Here is a 13,822-nt window from a genome sequence, read left to right on the forward strand (position 1 = left end):
CTCCCTCTCTCCCTTTCCCTCTCCCCCTCCCAGGGTCTCATGTAGTCCATGCCAGCGGACTTCCCTAGCTGAGGATGAATTTTAACTTCTGATCCTTCTCCTTCCTATTAGGACATGCAGTTTATATGGTGCTGGGGTTCTGTAAATGGTGAGTCAGCACCCCACCAAGCCCCAAGACTCATACTTTTCTCAGATTTACTATTTTATGTATGTGTGTGTGTGTGTGTGTGTGTGTGTTCCTGAGTATATGTATATGTGCATATACACAGGTATGTACAAGGCAAAAGAAGGTATCAGATCCTCTGGAACTGGAGTCTTGGACAGTTAGAAGATGCCCAGTGTTGGTGGCAGGCCCAACCTGAAGACCTCTTTTAACCAACATACCTCAGTGCAAGATGAATATCCAATATGCACCCAGAATTGCAGGTTGATTTTCTCTTTCCACAATTGCAAAACTGAAGACTGGACACAAAAGAGTTTGAAAAGCACAAGAACCATTGCCTAGTACCTAAAAGATACTCAGGGTAGCTGACTCCTTCTCCCTCCAGGTATATAAAGTGAATGAAATTTCATTACTTCCCTGCAGGGTTGGCAATAGGTCTGGAGATAACAAAACAGCCCCATTCCATATAAATCCTTTCAACTCTCGGACATGACTGGTGGAAGTAATTTGAATCCTTCGTGTTCACAGAAATCATTTTAAAGTAAAAATATCCCTGCCTCTTTCTCTGTGAAACACATTAGAATCTGGTACAGCCTCTGTCCCTGTCAGCGAGCGATACAGGGCCACACTGAGTTAATGTTTTCCACAGCTGGGAGAGTCATGCTATAATCAGACAACAACCCACTGTGGCATTCACACACACCTAAAACCCCACCAAGCTCCTCCCTACTCCCCAGAAAAAGGGAAAAGCAAAACCTTTCTCCAAATCAATCTCCTCCTTTGTCTTTCCTTGCAATCTCAGGCCCCCTTCCTTCTCAGTCACTTAGCTAAAACGTCAGGTAGTGGGAAGCATTTGGCATGGAAATGATTCTTCCATAAAGCCTAGCTCCATTTAAATACTTGCAGGAGTTGCGCAGTGGCAATAGGCTGAGCTGTCTGTAGAGGACAGACCTCTCCACACGCTGTGCCTTGGAGAGTTTAAACGTCCAGGTCATTTGTTTGCACGGCTCCTCTTGACCTGCACAAGGTACTACTTAAGTCAAATGGAAGTCACAATGCAGTTTTAAAAGGAAAAAAACAAAAAAAAAAACAAAACAAGGAGGAGTGGCCTGGTGGGCAGAGACATTTAGATTCTTTGAAGGAAGCATTCTTGAGCCTCTAATGTGACCCTCCCTCAGAAATGAGCCTTGTCATCAGGGAAATGACCCCAGAACTACAAATATTTGGGTTGGTTCCACTTTTCAATTTACCGCTCCATTTCAGAGAAATTAAAGCATCAACAACTGGTGTTTATGGAGGAGGCAAAAGGACCCAAACAAATGCATTTATCTCAGTTTCATTCAAAACCTGGGAAAGCAAATCAATGAAGGATAATAGGGAAAGATAAAATTAGCCCCGGCAGGGAAGGAACACATATTTGCTCCTAAGGTGACTCTTCTTAAAAAAAAAAAAAAAATAGGTAAAAATTAAAACTTTTTCTCACATCGAAGGATAAGCCCACTATTTATCAAGGTGACCATCTGCCAGTAAAACTTACAGAGAACATCATCACTTAAAGATTAAAACTTTCCACCCCCAAATCAAGCCTGTCCGTGTCGAGGAAGCTTAACCCTCCCTTTCCTTTCTTCCCATCTCCTATTCCCTGTTTCCAATTAAGATTCGCCTATCTAAAAGTATGTACAGTGGTACCCGTGACTCCAGTTGGTAATGTATTCCTTTAAGCTACGTTCTGAAACTGAGCAGGGTCCATTAATCATGCCTCTTCTTGAATGAAATGAAGAATAATGCTAGGGTCAACTGAAATTTCTGGGAAGGATGGAGAAGTGGAGCCACCCTGCTTATTTTTCCCACAAGTTTCGATAATTGCAGATGCCTCTTAGGAAAGATTCAGCTCCAGTAATTCTTGAGTTCAAACACAAAGTTAAACTGTCAGAGGTACCTGGAAGGAGAAACCCCAGTATACCTGTCCCCAGTCCCAGAGATAACTCTGCTCCAGGCCTAGAGATTAACCTTTCTTTGCCTCTGATCGTCTTTCCTTTAGAAACTATTGACTGCCCCCTGCTGAATTGTGTAGCGAATGAGTAGATTCCAAAGAGAATCTTTGAGAGAAGGGAAAGGAAAAACTAGCTTGGAAGTCCAGCCTGTGCATCCTAGAACACATCCCTCTATGTTTACACATCCGTTCAAACTCTCACACCTGCCTGCATGTTACTGAGCTTCATCTTGGCATCCCTTAGTATTTGGTGGTACAGGTAAGGATGAGGGAGTAGTGAAAGGTTCCCCTCTCCTCTGCTATGCATAGGAGGTTAGAATAGACAAAACAGACAACGCAAGAAACTTTCCCCTCTCTCTCCCATAGGGAGCTGTGTGCCCTGTGCTCAGGCTCACCCAAATTCAATGTGCTTGCTGGGCTGGTGCCTGCATTTTTCAAATAGGCTTAAAACAATTTTTCAAATTTTTCAATTTTTCAAATTGTTTTAAGGTCTCCGTTTTACAGAGTGCTTAGGTGCAGAGCAACTCACAAAGGGTGCCACTTGATAAATCAAGGAAATCATGAAATAAATAGGAGAGCAACTAGCAAAGAAAAAAATAGTGACAAGTCTCTGACGGTTGTTTCTGAGGCCTCAGCCCAGCTTGGCTTATTTCTATCCATTCCCTATTGGGTTGACAGGGTTGGACGTTGGGAGGATGGAGCAAAGCTTCACAACGTAAGGTACAAGAGGAAAATCACTTCACAGGATCGGCTCATGGACTAGACCAGATAGATCTACTGCCAACGACAGACCATGGGCCCTTGAAGTCACCCAGGGCTGATTGGAATCCTGACTGCATAAAACTTCAAGTGAATTAAATTCTGACAAGAACTGTGTGTTTCAACTACGCTGACATTTCTGTAAAGAGGTGAATTGCTTTTTTAAATGCCAGATCACTTGTTTCTGTTGATGCTATTTTCAACATGTACCTAGGTCAAGCAGAAGTTGCCACAGACACTTTAAAACAAAATGAAAGGGAGAGACGGTAGATGTGACCTGCTAGGCAAAGATAGACATTTAAATTCTACAGAACACTCCCCGCAAGGGCTGACCTGTACCAGCTGGTGTTCTCTTGCTAATTGTGTTACCCAAAAGAACCTGTTTGCAGTGTCCAACACATAGGCTAAAGGAAGCCTGCCCCCAGCTGGCTCTGGTTGGTAATAAAGAATTGCCGTGCAGCCAATGGCTGGGCAGAGGGAACCAGGGCGGGAGATTTAGGTTTGTGCAGGCTAGGAACTGAGAAAAAGGAGACGGAGAATTGCCATGGTTTGGATGGAGACGGATCAGGTTTAGAGCTGCAGAAGGAAGATCATCCAAAATGTAGGTGAGAAGGAATGCGGCCCCCGAAAGGGCTGCCCAGAAGCATCTTGGGCAGCAAAGACTAGGGGGCTGCCCAGAAGGAGGGCAACAAAGATAAAAAGTAGAATTAGAAGACATTAAGCCAGGATTACAGGAGGGAAATGTGTGCTAGCTGCATGGAGGATTAGAACTGCCTAGCCAGAAAATGTAATAATGCCATCTACCTCAAATGCTACTCACAGGTTAAATGACAGACTATCTAAGTGGACTTAGCTAACACAATGCCCAGCACTTGCTGGGAACTGAACAAGAGGAAGTTGAGGATTCCCGAGCATGGAGCCAAGAAACCAACTACGAAGAGAGTCTTCCAGGCATTACCTAGGCAGTAATGAACACAGTGTTGCCAGTCCCAAGCTAAACCCCCCAACCTTAGTTAGCCTACCTTTCACTCACAGCTCTGGAGTTACCAGGGTCAGTACTTCATATTGAAAAAACAAATTGAATGTGCACAAGAAACTACAAACTGTTTCCATATGCAAATGTGTTTTGTTTGCTTGTTTGTTTGTTTTTTAAAAAAGCAAACTCCAATAATCTAGGAAAGCTAGAGACTGAAATCTCTTCATCCAACCACTTCAGAAAGGTCATTTACTCATTTTAGATGAGCCTTACACTTGATTACAGGGAATCAAGAAACCATTACTAATTTAACATGTGATAATGAAATAATAATAATAATAATAATAATAAATAGTGATATTATGTGTCACTGATCCAATATCCCTTGAACCCTGTTTACAATTGATATTTCCCTCAAATATACAAGACTGTACCCAGTTTTTTAAAGATTCATTTATTTTATTTTATGTATATGAGTGCTCTATCTGCATGTATACCTGCATGCCAGAAAAGAACATCAAACCCCCTTACAGGATTGTGAGCCACCATGTGGTTGCTGGGAATTGAATTCAGGACCTCTGGAAGAACAGCCAGGGCTCTTAACCACTGAGCCATCTTTCCAGCCCCTCAGCACTCAATTTTTAAGATAATCACTGCTCATGGCCACAGTACTTGCAAGCATGGGGTGGGAATTCAATCCGGGTTCTAAAAAATCTCTGAAGTCTACACTTTCTGACACACTCACTCTCAGCATTACCTCTGCTGTCTCCACGAGTCTTTCTGCCCATGGAGCCTTCTAATCACATATTAGTACTCACCACAGTAGAGCCACTACAGAGGGTCCTGAAGAAATAGATTATAAAATAAATGTATGTGATACTAACCCCCAAAATTGTCCCCCAAAGGGCCTGACCCTTTTCAAGATTAATCTGTAAATCCAAAAGAATCTTGCCAGAGAGATATATCACTCCCAAGACTAGATTATAAAAGGCATCATGAAACTAGAATGTGGTTCAGGTGGTGCAGGCTTACCCAATAGCCCACACTCCTAAATTCTGTCCCCAGAAAGCATGTTGGTATGTGCCCATAATCCCAGGGAGGTGGCAGCAGGAGGTTCAGAATCTCAAGGCCAGAATAGGACACTTGTTATCAAGCCAGATAAGCTGAGCTTGATCACTGAGATCAGCATAGTAGAAGGAGAGAACTGACTCCTATGAGTCATCCTCTGACCTCCATGCGCATACTATAGCACACCTACACCATACATAATAATCACAAATGTATAACACAGGTACGTACAAAATAAATAAATATGACATATTTGTCTAATTAAAGAAAAATGTCAATCCTTAGCTACATAGTGAGTTCCAGGCTAGCCTGAGCTTCATGAGACCCTGCCAGTCTCAAGAAAACTAATAATAATAATAATTTTTAAAAGACATTGTACATTCTGACTTGCTTTCTCACTTAGAGCACTTGATTTGAGGGCTATCACCTGCAATATCATGAAGATGTCTGGGCAGTCCATTAGACAAGTCATATTGCAAGAAACTGAGGCCTCCAGCCAACTGCTCTATAGTAACCATGCTGGAAGCCGAGCCTCTTGCCCCATTGGGCCTTCGGATGACCATTAAAACTCCTGATTTAGAACCACCCAGCTAAGCTGCTCCCTAGTTCTTAGTACTCAGTCATCTGTTGTGTGGTACAATAAATGTCTGTGGATTTAAGCTGCTCAATTTGGGGGGAAACAGAAGTCAAGACAGAGAAAACCTTAGTCAAGGGTAATAGAGAAAGTGACCCACAGGAAATAAGAGTTTGGAACACCAAGGCTGACAAAAGGCAGAGAGTTGTTGGAGTGAGAAACTGGTGTGTACAAGTCCTTGTGTGAATTTCCTGAGTACTATTTTGCAGAAAGGAAATTGAGACAGAAAAATTCTAACCAATGTATCCTGACCAGTCAAGAGGTGATCAGTAAAGCTGGGATTCCCTCTCAGATTGAAAAAGAAGAGTCTCAACAGAGCTGGCGCCTACACAGTGGTGTAGGTCTGCGTAAGTCCTGTGACCTTGGTTGGGTTCTCAGACTATTACAGCTATGAGGTACATTGTACAGCAATGCCCCCACCCCACCCTGATTGTCTTATTTACTCATCAAAGTACTCCAAGAAGAGAAGCAATGTATGTTTTCTTTTACCTAAGAAACTAGGTGGTGGTGGCTCACACCTTTAGTCCCAGACATTCAGAAGAAAGTGGAGGCAGGTAAAGTTCTGTAAGTCGGAGGCTAGCCTGGTTTACAGAGAGAGTTCCAGGACAGCAGGGGCCACACAGAGAGGCCCTGACACAGAAAAGGAAGGAAGGAAGGAAGGAAGGAAGGAAGGAAGGAAGGAAGGAAGGGAAAAAAAGAAGGGAAGGAAGGAAGGAAAGAAAGAAAGGAAGGAAGGAAGAAAGGAAGGAGGGAAGGAAGAGGAAGGGAAAGGAAAAGAAAAAAGAGAAGAGAAAAGAAAAGAAGAAATCAGGTGGGTCCCTGAATTTGCTACCTGGAGTTGTGCTGGGAAGTAGGGCAGGGGTTCCAACCCTAAATGAGGCCTGGAACTGTGACATGCAGAGCCCTTCCTGCTAACCTTACCTGGGGACATCAGTCGTCCACCACTTTACTTCTTAGATTCCCAAGGTGTGCGTGGGGTTGGGATGGGGGAGCTTAAAAGCAGAGCAGCCTGAGCCTCTGTGTCTCCTTCATTTCAACCAGGAGAAATTACATTTACATCAAGGCAGCATGCTACCATTGGAGATGAAGTTAAACAAACAATGGTGGTATAATTAAAGCCAGAGCTTGAGGCCTTCTTCCAAGAGAATAAAATTGAAATAACTACCACCACCCCACCAAAAATATGATTTAATTAAATATGCATGCACATTGTTGAAGAGTAATCATTAAACTAGCCTCCAGGGGTGGAGGGGATGTATTTGCTGGTTAATTTTTAAAAAAGGAAAAACTATATTCCTGATTTCTACCCCAATCTTGCTCCCCAACAATTCAGTGTAGAAATATAGCTAGGTTAAAATATGAAGGTGCTCGTGACAGAAAACCTGGAGCTTCAGACTCCCTGGAAGCTGCACCAACAAAGCCACCATTTCTTTTTCTCTTCCTCCACATGCTATCTGCTCTGTCCCTCACACACACACACACACACACACACACACACACACACACACACACACTTCCATTTCCCTGGAAGTACAAGTCTATGTGACCATCATTGAGGGACACCCCTCCCCCATTTACACAAGACTTCTTTTATTGGAGTTAGAGAGGACAGGATGTAATCTGCATGTCAGAGGTTAGCTAGTATGGTGTCCTCCCCTGACTGGGTGGGTGTTCATTCTCAGGCCTGCTGTAATGAAAAACACTTTCACTAAGGACCAGTTCCTATGCTATTATTGGGGAGGCAATTAAGCCTTGCAGACACTGAGTGGAGGGACCTGTCTGCAGGTGGCCTCAGGGTAATCAATCAAGTTTCTCATCTGCTCTGTCAATCAGAACTGTGCCTGAGTGGCATCTGTTGGGGGTTCTCAGCATGCAGGCGCTTTGTCGCTCCCTCACCTCTTTGGAGTTCACGGTAATATGGACTTTGAGCCTGCTGTTTTTCATCATAGAGTAGAATTTTTTCATTTTTCTCTGCTTGTGTTGATTCTCCCCCCCCCCGCCCATCCCTGTTTTATCCTTTCAAGACTACCATTAAAAAAAAAAAAACAGTATTCTACACAAATTCCCTAGAGGGCTTCTTGGCTGTGGTTTCAATACATATTATTCTGTATCTCATTTCTCTCTCTCCTTCTTACCTTGAGACCCATTGGCTACAACCTGCAATTCCTTCAACAACCTTAAAACACCTGTAGTCCATCTCTTTCAATGTTTCTGCCCATGTGCCTAGCACTGCTCTCCAGGGACCAGGAAGTCCTCCACCTAATCACCAACAGCAAATTGTCCCCCTACCCTCACCCCCCGGTGGCAGACAGCATCTATTTATACTTTTTATTGAATACTTTTTATTGAATATTGACAAGTTATAACTGTGTCTCTCTCTCTCTCTCTCTCTCTCTCTCTCTCTCTCTCTCTCTCTCTCTGTGTGTGTGTGTGTGTGTGTGTGTGTGTGTGTGTGTGTGTGTGTGTGTTATGAGCTACAAGGCAATGCTCTGAATCACATTTGTGTACTTTTCCTTTATGCCTTTAGTCAGCTTGGAACAACCCCCTCCCCCAGAAGCCTACAGTGTTTCCTCATCTCTACCCACCCCCCATGGTCCTAATTGTGTCATCGAACTCTTGGTGGGTACCTCAGATGCTGACTTGTCAAGACTGCCCTAATTTCAAATCGTCTGACCCCCCAGACCAGTACTCGCAGTTTGGGCTTGCCAAATCCAGCCAAAGGATGCAGAAATGAGCTGAATTTAAGTACACTGCAGCATTAGCACATTTCAACACTGTTCACTCACACAGTCATCCTCACCCAAAACCACCTAGCTCAATGAGGAACTGCATCTCCATTTTCTGTAAACAAAAAAAAGGGGGGGGGCTGGTGAGATGGCTCAGCAGTTAAGAGCACTGACTGCTCTTCCAAAGGTCCTGAGTTCAAATCTCAGCAACCACATGGTGGCTCACAACCCATAATGAGATCTGATGCCCTCTTCTGGAGTGTATGAAGACAACTACAGTATACTCACATAAAATAAATAAATAAATCTAAAAAAAAAAAAAAAAACCTCACTTGTGCATGGCAAACAGGAGAAAACACTCCAGGCCCATTTGGCACTTGGTGGTATTTGTGCCTCTTCCCCACCCAGCTGTAGCAACTGTGGGAGCCCAAAAGCGTGAGCTTGTAAGCACATACACACACAAATATGCACATACACATACACACACATATAAATGGACCCATACACACATGCACACACACATACACACACGAGTGAGCTTCCTTTTATCCACCCTTAAGCTCAGGCAAGCCTTGGCTCACACCAATAGGAGGAACTGCGATAGTAATGTGGCATCTGTTGCTCTCTCCTTGACACAAGTCCTGAGGTCACGTCCCCCTGGTTCAACAACTCATAAGTGACTCCTTCATGTTCTCCACTCACCAGAAGCACCCAAGACAACTGCCAATTTGTTATCAGTATCTTGACAGCTTCTCTCACACACATAAAAAAGGGGGGGGAGAATATAATCTCTTTTTATGAAATCTCTCCACAAAAAAAGAACGGTTGTCAGCATAAAAATAATCAGTTTACCCAGCAGCCTCTTAATGAGCAAGCAAAGCATAGCAGGAAGACAGTAATAACAACTGACACACTGAGCCCTGATCGGGATCCAGGCACAGTGCCAAGCACAGTGCATACCTCCTCTTTTTACATCCTTGCTACGCCCTGTCAGATGGGGCTTGCTGATAGTAACACTCTGCAGATGAAGGGGCTTGTGGATATAACAGTGCCAGCTCTCCAACAGTCTGACTCCAATTTCAAAGTACTTTGTTACTCTGCCTACATAGCCTGGCCTCTGCTCATGGTCCTAGGAGCAGGTTGCAATGTTTCTGGATTATAACATCTCTGGGGTAAGCACTCTTTGATTGGCTCTGTACCTCACCAACCAATGCCCAGATATAATGTGACCCCCCCCCCCCCCCCCCCCCGCCTATAGGAGACAGAGACTCCCTCAGACAGCAGAGGGTCTGGCAAGAGTTGTTTCTATGAAGTAGTGAGTTCACACCTACCTGCCAAGTCCTGTCTCCTGAGCCAGGACAAGGTTTAAGAGTCAGGTCCTTTGGGCCTGAACTCAAAACACCAGCCTCAAACTACATCCTGAGATGCCCCAGCTATAGCCAGTCCTTCTCCATTCAGCATGAAACCTTCACCTGTTCCTGTCCTACTTCAGACACACCTCAGCATCACCCCTTTAGCTATGAGAAGTGACAGAAGCCAAATGTTGTTAATGACTAGACCACCTCACCCCCAACCCTTGCACTCTCTTCTCCATATAAATGTACTTCCTTCAAGCCAATGCTTCTGTTCCCAGTGCTCCTTGGGACATATCACCACCACACTGTCTTTGCCCAGTGTCTGGGCTCTTCACAGAAGAGAGAAGTCAATTTAAGCTACTCCTTTGGTAGTTATGCCCACAAAATGCTGTGATTAAATCATGCATAGTTAGGTACATAATATATTACACATAGCATCTATTACAAAATATATCTTATTTTTGTTTTAGATTTATTTATTTAGTTTTCCTCTATATGCATGGTTATTTTGCATGCACCTAAGTGTGCACACCATGAGTATGCAGTGCCTATGGAAGCCAGAATGGTTTTTAGCCATCTCTTTTCTCTAAAGGAAAAGACAGCTTGGCATTGAACTTTTATCATATCCTGGACAGAGCATGCCCCCAAAAGACTACCTTCCCACATCCCCTCAAAGGATCTGTGACCTTATTCCATAAAGATAGTCTGTAAGTCAGAGAGAGCTTATCTAGGAACCCATACCCACTCATGCCCACTACAGTATGCTTTCTGTGAAGAGTGAATTCAGTCCATCAGGGTCCCCTCTTGCCTATCTGACTGGGATACTCCAGGACATAAGATGTGAGGACTAGGATACTTCAGGACATGATGTTAGGGCATGAACCTGGGTTTGCAGTCATGACCATTCATGTCTTGATGTCAAAAGTCACAGCATGGGGGAAGACACTGCTTGGAACAGAGTAGACACTGTAGAAAAGCAAGTGCCAAGTAGTTCTTGTTTTTTTAAATATGGTTTTCATAATGATGATGGGAAACAGATGAAGGTTGCCTTGGCCTTACAAGTAGGGAGGGACACGATTCAGAGTATGAATGGAAGTTAAAATGAACAAAATATTCACCCAAAGAGAGAAAGGAGAGAGAGAAGAGAAGATAGAGAGCATAAGCAAAGAAGTAGAAAGAGAGAGAGAAGAAGAAAAAGCAGGTGACACGAATGCTCTCTACAGTACGCATGCATCCTGTGTCCTCATCCATGATCATTTTGCCTCAGAAGTCAGTTAAACTTCTTAAGTAGTCTCAACTAGAGTAAAAGGAAAGTCTTCCCCATACCAGGCATGAATTTACATTTCGTCCCAAAGACACACTTCATATTGCTGATCATATACCAGTGAGAACAGACAGAAGAGGGCCTAATGCTTGCTCTGTTTTCTCCAGGTGAAGCATATAGTAAAATACATACATCGCGGGCCAATCATACACTCTGCCTGTCACCACCACCGATTGCCGCTCATAATGCACAGCCCTCATGCCATCTTCCTCCGAACCCTGCTACGTGATGACTAAGCTCCTCCATACTCCAGACCGGAATTTGCTGGGCATTTTCCTTTCCATGGAAAGCAAACACATTTCATTTCTACACTGGCTGCTTGCAGGATTCCTTTGCCCATTCTTACCCAATTCTCTCCTTTTCTTGGGAAAAGGTGGACACTGAAATGGGTTATTGAAAAGTCCAAGTCAGGCTGGAGAGATGGCTCAGCAGTTAAGAGCACTGACTGCTCTTCCAGAGGTCCTGAATTCAATTCCCAGCAACCACATGGTGGCTCACAACCATCTGTAATGAGCTCTGATACCCTCTTCTGGTGCTCTGAAGACAGCTACAGTGTACTTATTTATAATAAATAAATCTTGGGGTCAGAGCAAGCAGGGTTGACTGGAGTGAGCAGAAGTCCTAAAATTTCAATACCCAACAACCACATGAAGGCTCACAACCATCTGTACAGCTACAGTGCTCGTATACATAAAATAAATAAATAAATCTTAAAAAAAGAAAGAAAGAAGAGAAGAGAAAAGAAAAGAAAAGAAAAGAAAAGAAAAGAAAAGAAGAGAAGAGAAAAGAGTTTTCCTTAACCAGAGCACGGTTTTCAAGCCTTGCCCAGTAAACAGAAATGGCTCCTTGCCTTAATAGAGCTGCAAACACAATCGTGTCAATGGAACACTTGGGATGGAGCCCGCAGAGCTCATTATTTCACAATTATACCCAGATGTCAAATATCAGTGTTGGCATTTAAAGCCTGGGGTGCTGGAGGGTGTTTAAAGCGCCCCGTGTCTGTCTTCTGTAAGAATTAACGTGAAGAGCAGACAGCCCTGTCTGACACAGCATGTGTTTCTTCCTAACTAGCCATTGACAAGAAAGACTTATGCAGGTACTTACTATTTATAACCCATGGCCACATCCACAAAATACTTCCTCCTCTGTCGATAGACATTGTCCTTAAATCCCTTAAACAGAAAAGAGATTAAGTCATTTACCAAAGTGCCGAAAAATGAGCTGCAGAAGGCCGAAAAGGAAATCACTGTGGTGTTTATTGAGTGCTCAATTCAAATGTAAATCTTATCCTCAGATGACCGACTTTGACGACACAGGCAAAATCGGAATTGCGCTTACAGTAAAACCTCTTTCAATTTGGATCTACTGATTTGGGATGTGTGGGAATTCAGGCCAGCATTTACCTTTCCACTAGGCAAGTAGCATGGCTTGGTTAAGCAAATTAATATTTTGGACAGTATCTTTCAGTTTTAAGTATCACTTACAAGTAATTGATCTTAAAAACAAGTTAATCTTAGCCTGTTCATTTAAGACAGGTCAGTTTAGCATATTTAACAGCATTTCAATTGCTGTGTCTAAATAACTAATAAATGTAACATATATTAAAGACTCAGTCACTCCGAGGAATTATCAGATCCCCAAATTAGCAGGGACTAAAGAGGTTCTGCTGTATTTTATGATCACACAGTGCAGCCCTAGGGTGAACCTCACGCACAAGGGCAGGCTTGCTCCATTCATTGCACTGAGGGATGCTCAGTCTCATGTGCCTCAGCCAACTGCAAGACTTTTATCTAAAATATAAAATAATAATTTTTAAAAAATATTTTAATCTAACCTCATCCACTTGGGAAATTAAACACGGAGTCTGCCACTTATCGATAACGTGGACTTTTGAGAGGAATTCCTGGTCTACTAAACCGTCTCTCCTCATGGCCATAGGCTTTTTACTTGCCTTTTGTTTTCATCCAAACATTACCAGCGCTTCCTGGACTTGTTTCTTCAAGCTGTCAAAAGTCCAGGGGGAACTGTGTCTGCTTCTTACGTGTATCCACCTGTACTACCAGGAATGACCATGAAGCCGAGGCTGCAAACCATGGAAGACGAGCAATCGTATAGGCCTCGAGGACCATTCAAATCAGTGGTAACTAAGAGGTGCCCACAGTGGCCTAGGCTGCCGAAGTAGCAGTACAAACACTCCTGCAAGTTGGGATGTTCAAAAAGAACTCAAACTCAGTATAAAACAGCCCAGTTCTCCTGTCTAGCTGAAAGAGAATGAGGCTCAAAGCCAGGAACCTTCCTTCTTAAGGCTGTGTGCTGGACACAACAGAAGAATTACCTTTCTTCTTGGAATAACAAAAGAGTTAGTAATGGAGGAGAATGAGGAAAATCTCCTCTATTAAGACTGTACAAGGGAGGTTATCCCCCACACAGTGACCAGCATTCTTTTTTCCCCTTGCGCTTACAATTCAGATTGTTTAAACTAAGGCTCTTAGGCAGGCTCCTAAAACCCTAAGATGTCTAGAGACAAAGCTTGTGACCATAATTACCACATTTACAAAGGGATCTTTGGCCTATATAAAAAGGTCTCCTGCTGGAGAGGGTAGCAGGCTCACGCTGGAAAGGGGGTTCTTCCACTCACTAGCAGACCGGGCTACCTGGGGTGGGAAAGCTGAAGAATTCCAAGCACTGTCTTTACGACTGAAAATGAAAGCAGGCAGTGAAAACCAGGGAAAGAGTCCCATGAAAAGCCCAGCACCTGTTCCCTGTTTCCTGCCAGGCCGGACACCATGGTAACTGCATCATAACCTGCTGGACTTCCAGAAGA

The 13,822-nt window shown here is 43.5% G+C and overlaps 1 protein-coding gene across 5 annotated transcripts in view; it reads right to left on the reverse strand.

Annotated features, from left to right (window-relative positions):
- Window positions 1–13,822, reverse strand: part of Tph2 (tryptophan hydroxylase 2) — a 114,829-nt gene that overhangs the window by 92,065 nt on the left and 8,942 nt on the right. For all 5 annotated transcript variants that reach the window (XR_004112909.1, XM_031350086.1, XM_031350085.1 and 2 more), the window contains exon 5: window positions 12,103–12,170. Coding sequence is in view for 4 of the 5 variants with exons in the window: in XM_031350086.1 (XP_031205946.1) it covers window positions 12,103–12,170 (68 nt within the window). In the remaining variant the exon portion in view is untranslated. The remainder of the gene's footprint in view (window positions 1–12,102; window positions 12,171–13,822) is intronic.

Source organism: Mastomys coucha, unplaced genomic scaffold (assembly GCF_008632895.1).
Source record: "Mastomys coucha isolate ucsf_1 unplaced genomic scaffold, UCSF_Mcou_1 pScaffold4, whole genome shotgun sequence".
Classification (NCBI taxonomy): Eukaryota; Metazoa; Chordata; class Mammalia; order Rodentia; family Muridae; genus Mastomys; species Mastomys coucha.